At 45.1% G+C, this 12,885-nt stretch overlaps 1 protein-coding gene across 4 annotated transcripts in view; it reads right to left on the reverse strand.

Annotated features, from left to right (window-relative positions):
• The window catches only part of CTPS2 (CTP synthase 2), a 187,962-nt gene extending 176,978 nt beyond the window's left edge, over positions 1–10,984 (reverse strand). The window contains exons 1-3 of one of the 4 annotated variants that reach the window (XM_077294205.1): positions 10,826–10,984; positions 5,772–5,832; positions 4,942–5,147 (exon numbers count right to left, since the gene is read on the reverse strand). In XM_077294205.1, the coding sequence (XP_077150320.1) occupies positions 4,942–5,147; positions 5,772–5,815 (250 nt within the window). In that variant the 5' untranslated portion in view covers positions 5,816–5,832; positions 10,826–10,984. Of the gene's footprint in view, positions 1–4,941; positions 5,148–5,771; positions 5,833–10,001; positions 10,356–10,825 lie in introns of those variants that run through there. The other 3 variants (XM_077294203.1, XM_077294204.1, XM_077294206.1) reach the window with 3 other exon arrangements.
• Positions 10,985–12,885: the final 1,901 nt, after the last annotated feature.

Here is a 12,885-nt window from a genome sequence, read left to right on the forward strand (position 1 = left end):
TACGTTGCAGTGACCAGTACACTGTAGTGACAGTACGTTGCAGTGACCAGTACACTGTAGTGACAGTACGTTGCAGTGACCAGTACACTGTAGTGACAGTACGTTGCAGTGACCAGTACACTGTAGTGACAGTACGTTGCAGTGACCAGTACACTGTAGTGACAGTACGTTGCAGTGACCAGTACACTGCAGTGACAGTACGTTGCAGTGACCAGTACACTGTAGTGACAGTACGTTGTAGTGACCAGTACACTGTAGTGACAGTACGTTGTAGTGACCAGTACACTGTAGTGACCAGTACACTGTAGTGACAGTACGTTGTAGTGACCAGTACACTAAGTACGTTGTAGTGACCAGTACACTGTAGTGACAGTACGTTGTAGTGACCAGTACATTATGCCCAGCTCATGCTTCTGGAGACACGCACCCGTAAGTTAGGTGGGTTCTCATCACGACAGAAATGCTAAACTTGTGAGCACTATATGTGGTTTAGACACATTGGGGCTCAGAAAGGAGGAGGGCATTTGAATTTAGGAGCGTAGAATTTGCTGAATTTCTTTTGGTGGGCAAGGAGCCATTTCGCCTTTCCAGAGCCTTTGTACTACCAATTACGTGGAAGCCCCTCTATATTTCTGTTAACAGATGACGACTTGAGTGGGGACTTGCTTTTTTTGTGGATTGAGCTGAAGGTTTTGTTAGGAACATTTTACATAACAGTTACGATGACATTTATCCATCGCTCTACGCTGAGCACTTACTTTGGGGTTTCCATCTAAATCTTTTGAGTGGCGCGATTCATTTAAAACCCCCATTCACTATAATGAGGCAGCAGAGTTACTCTGGACTCCGTCTGGCCTCTGATCAGCGGTGTCCTTCTGTCCAGAAGTGCACAATACTGTGGCCGACCGCGCTTTTATACTCACATAAAAAGACAGACACCTCCAGATCACAAGTCCTATGGCATCCAAGGTGTCTCCATCTGCCTCATTATAGGGAATCTTCGGCCGAGGGGTCCATCTAAATGCCGCATTTCACCGATTTTCACGGAAACCCCGGTGTAAGTGCTCATTGCAGAGTGCAGGATAAATGTGTGCTGAGCCTTAGGGTATGTGCACACGTCAGGATTTCTTGCAGAAAATTTCTGAAGAAAACCGGACATTTTCTGCAAAAAATCTGCATGCGTTTTTCTTGCGTTTGACGCTTTTTTTGTGCGTTTTTGAGGCTTTTTTTTTTGCGTTTTTTTCCAGAGCTTCCCAATGCATTAAATAGCGGGAAAAACGCAAAAAATCCGCAAAATTAATGAACATGTTGCGTTTTTTACCGCGATGCGTTTTTTTGCAGAAAAAAACGCATCATGTGCACCAAAATTGCAGAATGCATTATAATTAATGGGATGCATTTTATGCGTTTTTATCGCGTTTTTATAGCGAAAAAACACGAAAAAAACGCAACGTGTGCACACAGCCTTTCTGCGATCTTTGGGAAGCAGAGTGAAAAAAATCAACAGCAGGTGAAGAATTGTTTTTTTTTATTTTTTACGCCGTTCCTTGTGCAGTGTAATTGATTAGTCAACTATATTCTTCAGGTTGGTGCGATTACAGCGATATCAGATTTATATCAGGTTTTTATGTTTGGCTGCTGTCACACACTAATAGACACTAGTTTTTGCATTGTCATATTTAGACAGCTATAATTTTCAATATTATGGGATAGATATCACAAGAGACATGGGGCTGCGGCATAGACATCATAGAAAACATAAAGCTGTGGTATAGACATTACATGAGACGTGGGCGCTGCAGTATATACATCACCGGAGACATGGGGCTGTGGTATTTACATCTCAGAAGATATGGGGCATATACATCACAGGAGACAAGGAGACATGGGGCACATACATCTCTGGAGACATGGGGCTGTGGCATTTACATTACAGGAGACATGGGGCTGTGGCATTTACATTACAGGAGACATGGGGCTGTGGCATATACGTCACAGGAGACAAGGGGCTGTGGCATATACGTCACAGGAGACAAGGGGCTGTGGCATATACGTCACAGGAGACAAGGGGCTGTGGCATTTACATCACAGGAGACAAGGGGCTGTGGCATATACATCTCTGGAGACATGGGGCTGTGGCATATATATCACAGGAGACATGGGACTGTGGCATATATATCACAGGAGACATGGGGCTGTGGCATATACGTCACAGGAGACAAGGGGCTGTGGCATTTACATCACAGGAGACAAGGGGCTGTGGCATATAAGTCACAGGAGACATGGGACTGTGGCATATATATCACAGGAGACATGGGGCTGTGGCATATACGTCACAGGAGACAAGGGGCTGTGGCATTTACATCACAGGAGACAAGGGGCTGTGGCATATACATCTCTGGAGACATGGGGCTGTGGCATATATATCACAGGAGACAAGGGGCTGTGGCATATACGTCACAGGAGACAAGGGGCTGTGGCATTTACATCACAGGAGACATGGGGCTGTGGCATATAAGTCACAGGAGACATGGGGCTGTGGCATATAAGTCACAGGAGACATGGGGCTGTGGCATATATATAACAGGAGACATGGGGCTGCAGCTGTCTTCTCTATGACCAGAGCGCATCTCGAACTAACTCTTCCCACAAAATACGTCCTAACATTGGCACTAGCCAGCGTGAGGAAGTAATCTTTCATTGATCGTGCTGCAGCATTCAGTTACAAAATTTGCATTCACGTGCTAGCAGAGCAAGAAGAAACTAAAGGGCTGGCAGCCATCAAAATGCAGCTGCTGGCCCAGGCACTGTGGCCGGGAATCTGCCTGGGGACCGGAAAAAAGGTCATCAGCGCCAAAGAGAAGTAGTTCCAATCATCACATTAGGATTGAGCTAATTAAATGTTTGACCAAATATAGCAAGGTAATTTAAAGATGATAATTTGGTAAAACCCCTGAAGGATGCTAAAAATATTCAAATGGCCCTTGGCAGAAAAAAGGTTTCCCACCCCTGTTCTAATGTAATGCTGGTGGGTGAATGTAACAATAGAGGTTGCGGACCCACTGTGCCACGGGCCGGGCTTACCCTGGAGGGACGTGACTAGGTGTCTACTGGGTCTTCACTAGAGCCTCTGGTGGTGAGGATAGGCTGAGCCGCCTGTAGACACCAGGTACCACTCCAGGGCAGTCCCCAGGACTGCAGAACCTGACAGGAGGGTCAGAGGCACAGACAGGAAGGTGGTACAGGAGGGAAAAGACAAAAACGTGGTCAGACGGTCAGAGGTCAGGCCAGACAGCACCGGATCAGTATACGTAGCTGAGCTCAGGAGCATACACTCTTGTGTATTGGACCCGTTGAAGTGCTGAGGCACGAAACGGCCGTTGTCCGCATTTTTCTACACTCTCCCTTGCTTTTGTTGTAATTATGTCCGAATAAAATTGTGACTTTCTGCATACACGGGTAAGTGCATTTTTTTTCACTTTTTATGGACTGTCTAGTAATCTTTTGGTACACATCTCAGGATGTGCAGTGGAAAAAAAGAAGGATTCCAGAGTCAGGATCTTCAGTTAAAACCACAAATTTAAAAATGTCACACTCCCTGGGTGGGGTTAATTAACAAATGCGTTTCAGACAAGCATCTTTAATCATCTCCATTATCCTTTGCTGCAATGAGAGGCTCGTCTGAAACGCATTTGCAAATTTTCCCCACACAGGGGTTATGACATTTTTATACTTACTTAGGAAATTTGTGGTTTTAACTGAAGATCCTGGCCCTGGAATTGTCCACTACGCCACAAATCTTACTAGTAGGATTTGTAGCGAGCAGCGAGGCGAATACAGGGGTGTAAACCGCTTATCCAACGCTACTGATTCATACGCCTTTTCATGAACCAGGAGTGTCTGACTCCAGCACGCTCCCCTTATTAAGATTGGTGGGTGTGAACAATGTCAGTCTTGATCAATCGGGTCCAAAATGTTTACCAATTTAACAGAACAGCATTGATCAAGAACTATAAGGGGGTTGTCCATTACTTGGACAACCTCTTCTCAAACTGAATATTTGCCCCCGTTAAAATAAAAACACTCATACTTATCTATGGCGCCGGCGGGGTTCCAGCGGTGTCGGCAATCGCGTTCCCAGCACTTGCATCACATTGTTATGTCACGAGTCCTACGTCCAATCAACGCCAGCTTCACTGTACCCGCCTTCGGACAAATTGACCATCGAGAGGAAGTCAGCCCTGACTTCCTGTTAATGTTCAATACATCTGAAGGCGGGGATACTGAAGTCAGAGATGATTGGGCGCAAAGCTGACGTGACGTAACAACCTCATGCGAGTCCTAAGAACTCGAGTGCCGATACTGCTGGAATGGCGCCGGCGCCGTCAGGGTAAGTATTATTTTAACGGGGGCAAACCTTCAGATTGAGAAGGGGTTGTCCAAGTAGTGAACAACCCTTTTAAAGGTTCTGCCTCAGGTCTGCTACCTATAAACCTGCCAATTCGTCAATATCGTAGGTGGACACACATCTGGGCACATGTTTTTTTCTACAGGTATTTTGACTCATCGAAGGGCAGCCTGAGTGGATGACCATGACGCCCATATGACAACTGTGCATATCACTTGGGCTTCTCATTGTAAGACAACACCTTAAACTGATGAATTTTTACTTAGGAAAAAAATGTAAATGTCTGAGGGATTATGAGTTACAGACATTACATTATGGTGGGGGAAACTCATCTAGATTGTTATTAGCCAGATTTAATCGAAATTGGTCAGAAATCTGTACTGTAATTGCACCTTGACGTTTCTTACTGAGTCTACACTGAAACCTAGAACAGTCCTCCATCGGCCGATCATACAGCTGGCGAGAACATGTACTCGTTGACATTCTGATTAATGAATACAAGGAAACCATTAAGATCATAAATTATAACATACCGTGCTCGTAAGGTGAAAACGTCCCAGCATCGATATTAATATATGGGTCGATTTTAATGGCGGTCACTCGCAGCCCACATGACTTTAGGATGGTACCAATGCTGCTGGCGATTATTCCTTTTCCAATGCCAGAGATGACACCACCGGTCACCAGTATGTACTTCATTGGTTCTCTACGCGCAGAACTCAGGTGCCGAAAGAGATTTCTGGAATAATAAATCATATTATCACGATTGGATCTTCAGATGATTACAGAAATCCAAAGTTGAAAGGAAATTCTCAATTATTATTATTATTTATTTTTTTTTAGGTTGGGGGGGGGGGGGGGTTAGCCTCATCCTCACTAATGATCTGAACATATGGCTCAAGATAAATGCTGGAAATCTCCTCTGCCCCCTCTCCATTGTATGCAGAGATTAAACTTAAAAGCAATATATACGGAATGTCTCTGATATTTCTGCAAAGAAAAAAAAGCAGCCATCTTTTTCTAATCTTGTAGAACCCCCTTCAGGGTTTGTTCGCACCGGATTGCAGATTTTTCCATCCAGATTTGCAGCATATTAATAATATTAATATTAATAATATAAGTAAAGGGGATCAGGTTTTACCAAATCTCATCCACATGATGCAGATAAAATTCACAATGGAAATTGATCTATTCTGCAGAATTTCACCAGAGATTTCTCCAGTGAAAACCAAGAAAATTCACATTAACATTGGAATATCCACATGTATAAAACCAGAAAATCTTTACATGTGAACACAAGCTTAATCGTTCTTAAAATGCCGCCTGTTGCCCTTCTCAAAATATAAGTGAAAAATGAAATTACCTTCTTCCACCTGTAATATATTGCACAGCCTTTCTCCAGATCATTACAGCTAATCTCCACACTGAAAAGCAACAAAGGCATGATTTCCAAAAAGTGAAAAATATTAAAAAAATAAATAATAAAAATGGTATAAATTAATACGGTATAAATTAATGTTCAATTTGTGAAGCTGTGCAAAGACTAAACTAAGTGCAACCAAAACAATTCTCCAGGACTGAACATTTAGAACATGGCTCTTGCCTACTTAGGAAGTTCTCACATCCAGTAAGGAGTTTTCTCATCTTATTAAATGGGTAAAATAACAAAGAAAATTTGCCATATCCCTATTATTAAAAATTATCTCTGCTCTCCAGAATGGAGGGAGGGATTTTTAATTCTACTATTTGTTGCCAAGGTCGCCGATAACCTTAGAGTGGTCTATTTTCCTAGGCAAAGACTGCGTGTTTCTATGAAAGCAGCTCCCTGGCCGACCCAGCCAAATCACTGGCCGACCCAGCCAAATCACTGGCCTGAACCGTCAATCGTCATCAGCGCACCAACCCATCAAGGAGCCAGGGAGCTGTGCGCTCCTAAAGGAAGATGATTACACAACCCCTTTAAGTTATAATGTAAAATCAATCCACAACTTTGCAAACGGAGACAATAATTCGGGAAAATTTGTATCTATTACAAAAGTAGAAATAAAAAAAATAAGCATATTAAAGATTTTACTAAAACATTATTGAGGTAGTAACTGTAGCAATCCGACGTGCTGGAGCAAGAAATCAAGCTCTGGAGCCACATGTAAATGGAAGCGTATATGTGCAGCATCAATGCACTCAGCGTTCTGGAGAACTCACACTTTGGGGAACGATGGGAGTCTCAGCAACCGAATCCCCAGAGACAGTAGTGCAGCTAGAGGAGACAGGACGTTTACTCCAGGACAAGTTACGCTGTGGGGTCTACCCAGACCTGTATTGGCGTCCACAGATGCTAACAAATTTACAGGAAACCCAAAGCTTCTTGTCAGATGCACACATGCTCCAGAGCGCAGAGTGGAGGGGACACAGCGGAGCACATGCTGTGCGCGTTCACTCAGAGCAGCTCCGGCGCTTGTGCACATCTGACAAGAAGCTGGGACTGTACATGCAGAGTCAGAGTGCATTAGCCATGGGCTACCAACCATACTTTTAGGGAGCCATGGGCTACCAACTATACTTTTAGGGAGCCATGGGCTACCAACCATACTTTTAGGGAGCCATGGTCTACCAACCATACTTTTAGGGAGCCATGGGCTACCAACCATACTTTTAGGGAGCCATGGGCTACCAACCATACTTTTAGGGAGCCATGGGCTACCAACCATACTTTTAGGGAGCCATGGGCTACCAACCATACTTTTAGGGAGCCATGGGCTACCAACTATACTTTTAGGGAGCCATGGGCTACCAACCATACTTTTAGGGAGCCATGGGCTACCAACCATACTTTTAGGGAGCCATGGGCTACCAACCATACTTTTAGGGAGCCATGGGCTACCAACCATACTTTTAGGGAGCCATGGGCTACCAACCATACTTTTAGGGAGCCATGGGCTACCAACCATACTTTTAGGGAGCCATGGGCTACCAACCATACTTTTAGGGAGCCATGGGCTACCAACCATACTTTTAGGGAGCCATGGGCTACCAACCATACTTTTAGGGAGCCATGGGCTACCAACCATACTTTTAGGGAGCCATGGGCTACCAACCATACTTTTAGGGAGCCATTGGCTACCAACTATACTTTTAGGGAGCCATGGGCTACCAACCATACTTTTAGGGAGCCATGGGCTACCAACCATACTTTTAGGGAGCCATGGGCTACCAACCATACTTTTAGGGAGCCATGGGCTACCAACCATACTTTTAGGGAGCCATGGGCTACCAACTATACTTTTAGGGAGCCATGGGCTACCAACTATACTTTTAGGGAGCCAGGGGCTACCAACCATACTTTAAGGGAGCCATTGGCTACCAACCATACTTTTAGGGAGCCATGGGCTACCAACTATACTTTTAGGGAGCCATGGGCTACCAACCATACTTTTAGGGAGCCATGGGCTACCAACCATACTTTTAGGGAGCCATGGGCTACCAACCATACTTTTAGGGAGCCATGGGCTACCAACCATACTTTTAGGGAGCCAGGGGCTACCAACCATACTTTTAGGGAACCATGGGCTACCAACCATACTTTTAGGGAGCCAGGGGCTACCAACCATACTTTAAGGGAGCCATTGGCTACCAACCATACTTTTAGGGAGCCATGGGCTACCAACTATACTTTTAGGGAGCCATGGGCTACCAACCATACTTTTAGGGAGCCATGGGCTACCAACCATACTTTTAGGGAGCCATGGGCTACCAACCATACTTTTAGGGAGCCATGGGCTACCAACCATACTTTTAGGGAGCCATGGGCTACCAACCATTCTTTTATCCATCTTATAGGCCACATGTTGATTTAGATCTCCAGCAAACAGAATCACTGGAGGGGTCTATATCAGGGCTCCTGCAGCTTCTATATCAAAAGGTGGAGATGTGGCTGAGCCGGCTGGCCAACTGTGCCAAGGAATCGAGAAATTGAATGATATCAAGAGCCATATACCATTTCTCCATGCTTTTTCAATACTGTTATGTTTGGGAACTATAAAACAAACCCTTTGAATCTATATGGTGACCCAATTTACCAATAGGATTAACAATTTAATGATTACTGAATATTTGGACTGGTGCTCACCTACAGAGTGTCTTATCACTTTTAGATTATATGACGATCCTCTTTCAGATGGCTATTGCTTTCTTATGTACCCCCTAGCTGTGTAGGAATTACTCTGTATAGTATTAGTGTTCCCCATATGCTCATACACATTTGAGTAGGGTGCATTAGGGCATTTCAGGGATAGCCAGCGTGGAGCAGGGGCGCCACAACGCTTCTTCCCATAGGGTACCAACCTCCGCTGATAGGCAGTTGTACAGCACAGAATATTATAGGGTCCATCAGGTACATATATGTGGATATCTATATAACAGCCCTTTCATCTTGTGAGTCTTCTGTCCACTGGATGTGGTGTCGGATTTTGACTTTTTTAAGGTGATTTAAATAAATTTTGGATTTTATATATACTACGTTTTCTATGATTTCCCATTGACTTAAGAGATAAAATGTGACTAATCATAGTCAGTGCAGATGAAGGAGGAGATGCAGAGGAATCAAGACATCGGAGAGAGGTATTAGAAGCTGGGACAAAGCCCTGATGTTCTGATTGGACAGTCCGGCTGAATCCGGGACATTTGGGAGCTACGGGTCTATCACTACACGTTTATAGCGAAAGACTACAGTTGTAAGGGGGCGCAGAGAGACCTGTCCTGTGCGAGGGGATGGCTTTGCAGTGCACAGACTGGCCGGGCTCCTGACCTGAGTGTGATAGCGTGATGGTATTTCTATGCAGCTGACACGCTCAGGTCAAGAGAGCCGACGGCGTCAGTCCAAGGAATATGAAGTGATCCTCGCACGAGAAATACGGCCATCTGTCTGCGCCCTTATGGAAATATCTCAGTGACTAAATCTTGTTTCTGCAGGAAAGAGAACACAGCACTCCAGTCCCAGTTGAAGGTACTCAAGTTTGAGAAAGCTCGTAATCTGACCAAAAAGTCAGGTTTTTGGATTGGTGAACAATAAACAGAATGACTATCCCTTGCAATTTTAAAGGGAACCTGTCACCCCCAAAATCGAAGATGAGCTAAGCTCACCAGCATCAGAATGCACCAAAATGCTGTAGATAAGCCCCTGATGCTGGTGGGCTTAGCTCATCTTCGATTTTGGGGGTGACAGGTTCCCTTTAAAAAGAGTACTGAGTTCTTTTTACCATGGTATATCTTGTTTCTGGCCCCCTGTTTAACTATTTGTGGACTGCCCAATAATGACAGGATGATCCACATCTAACTTTGCAGCAACATTTTAGAAACTCTTTGCAAAATCGGCAACTGCAGGAGCTGGAAGCCAGGTATGTCAGAGACGGTTCGTTACTTGAGATGAGCGAATCCATCCATAGGACCCTTGTCCAGTGATGAAGTCCTCTTCTAATTTGTAGGCCCGATGCCAAGTCATCATTGTGGCATGGCGGAAGCATAATGTTGTGCCAGATGACGACAATATCCGGCCACAAAATACTGAGCAGCCGCAGGACCACGGTCCATTCCTCACCTTCTCTGCCCTACTGATCGCTGTACAAAATTTAGGAAACAGTAGCAGCGCTTCCTCCGATCCTTGCGATCATGTGATTCCAAAAGTGCTTGGAGAGGTTGGAAGCACAGGCAGGAGGCTGAACGTACTCAGCGATAAATAATGATGAAATCAGCAATAAAAATAGAATTATATGCCTCCACTCCCCAAAGGAGAAGAGGAATCACAATATAAAATGTGTTTTAGTGGGTCCTTTGTGGTCTTAAAATAAAAAATAAATGAAATGCAGCCAAGAGTTTCTCGCACTTTCTTTACATCACCCAAAAATATAGGCAATCTAACAAAAAATACAAATATAGAAATTACGTTAAAATTAGGCCTCACGTATGACGAAAAGGAGGCAAAAATGTTTGAATAGCCGAATTAAAAAAAAAAAAGAGCTTTTAAAAAAATGACACGTGCCTGATCATCAACTAAAGTATTCAAAATGAGTCTGAAATGTGAATATGAATATGCAAAAAAGGGAAAGGGGCTAATGTAGTGAGACGCAGTCCTCAGGCTGTCCCCATTGGGGCTCACAGCCTGTTAGTGTGTCTGGAGTGTGGGAGGAACCCACAAACACGAGGAGATCAGGAGCGTTCTATACGCCCCGCCCCCTGTCATTGGCAGTTAACCCTTCCTGTACCACCATTAATTGCCATCTAGTCCCATATACCCGTGCTGTGGCCCCTGAGGGTCCCCAGTGCCAGCACTTATGCCCCTCCTTACAGGCTCCCCAAGTTTAGGCGCACAGGACTGACAGCTACTTCTAAATGTCGCACACAGAAGACTGAACGTGACGTCACCTGTATGTCAGGCTCCGGGAAGAGTCATCTGACCAGCCCGGTACCGGCCGCCGTGCCACGGACTGAGGGGCCCAAGACTCCTCCGGGAACAGCACGCTGGATAGACTGCGCTTATCGCACGGAGCCGCTAGGTGGCGCAAGTTTACATAGCAAAAGGCACAAACACGTTCAGAAGATAGAGCGTGCCCACATTAGTTGTTTTTTTTTTTGTTTTTTTTTTTTTTGTCAAAGCTTTATTAGCATGGAATTAGGAAGCAATTAACAAAACCGAGTTCAGCGTTCAACCTGTCCCCGGTAATGAATGGGCATCAGTGTAAGGTTTATCATTAATGCAGGAGACAAGTCATGCGGCTCCACATAGGCCTGTGTGAGCGGTTATATGCCCGTGTCACCGGCTGCTGGAGTGCTCGTGGCTGTGGGAATGGGTGAGATTCTTACACACCGTGTGTACAGGGGCAGCCACCGTCACAAATAGTAGAGTAATGTGCAGTGACAGGTCTGCAAATAATAATGTCAGGTGCCCAGGTCTTGTGAATGGATTTAGGGTATTTTGGGGGCGGTGAATTTAGAAATCCTATCACTTTTTATGAATTGGTTCTAGTTTGTGAGATAATTAATCCAAGAAAATAATGCATTCCCCCACTGCGACCCGTGTGATAACACATGCTTTTAGGCTTTTCACTAGTTAAGGCTGTGTTCACACATTGCATTTTTGCTGCGGTGTTTTTGTTTCTGCCGGCAAAACCTGCTCTCTTGACAGTAAAGATTCTGCTGACAGAAGAGCAGGTTTTGCTGCGATTTTGTGTTCTGTTGCGCATACCGATAAAGTTTAGTGTCTCCCCCAAAAATCATGATGCAACTTCCTCAAGGTTTTTGCACCAAAAACGCAGCAAAACTCGATACCTGCATTTTTGTACTTACAGTCTATGGGTGAAAAAAAAACACTGAAAGAAGTGACATGCTGCAGTTTGCAAAAATGCTGCAAAATCAGGAAAAAAAAAAGCGCATGAAATTTCTGAAATCTCAGCTTTTGCTGGTACCGTAAAACGAGGCTTAAAATTTGCACTTAAAACCGCAGCAAAAAAAAAAAACGCAACATGTGAACACGGCCTTACAGTGTCTAAGGCTACGTTCACATTTGCGTTGTGCGCCGCAGCGTCGGCGCCGCAACGCACAACGCAAACAAAAACGCAGCAAAACGCATGCACAATGCTGCGTTTTGCGCCGCATGCGTCCTTTTTTTCATTGATTTTGGACGCAGCAAAAATGCAACTTGCTGCGTCCTCTGCGCCCGGACGCGGGCGCCGCAGGGACGCATGCGGCGCAAAACGCAAGTGCACCGCATGTCCATGCGCCCCCCATGTTAAATATAGGGGCGCATGACGCATGCGGCGCCGCTGCGGCGCCCGACGCTGCGGCGCTGACCGCAAATGTGAACGTAGCCTTAGGGAATGAAATATCCCAGATAATTATTTTGTATTTCAATTTGAAGGCTTATACTGCTATACAAGTGACTTTTTTTCTACAGTAATTATCACAAAAACTAGAGTCAATCTGCCAAACCAAAGTCATATTCTTAATCAGCGCCAGAAACTTCATATAAAACCGTTCAGACATCGTTGGCGTCAAAATCACCGTATACCAGTGTGATGTAAGGACTGTAAGAAAGATCAAGGCATGAAACACAATAGTGAGACATCCAGCGCCCATATTGCTGTTTGCAAAGTGTTTGGGCTCCGGACTCACACTGTATGTGGTCAATACTAGATTTTAGGTCTTAGGCTTCTTTCACACTTCCGTCGGTACGGGGCTGTCGCTAAGCGTCGGCGTGACGTACCGAGGCACGTTGTGAAAATGTGGCACAACGTGGGCAGCGGATGCAGTTTTTCAATGCATCCACTGCCCATTCCAAAGTCCGGGGAGGAAGGGGCAGAGTTCCGGCCGCGCACGCGCGGTAGGAAATGGTGGACCTGACGTACAAAAAAAGTTCCCTTGAACGTTTTTTTCGTGCCGACGGTCCGCCAAAACACGACGCATCCAGTGCGCGACGTGTGGCCATA

The sequence above is a fragment of the Ranitomeya variabilis genome, chromosome 3 (genome assembly GCF_051348905.1).
Source record: "Ranitomeya variabilis isolate aRanVar5 chromosome 3, aRanVar5.hap1, whole genome shotgun sequence".
Taxonomy (NCBI): Eukaryota; Metazoa; Chordata; class Amphibia; order Anura; family Dendrobatidae; genus Ranitomeya; species Ranitomeya variabilis.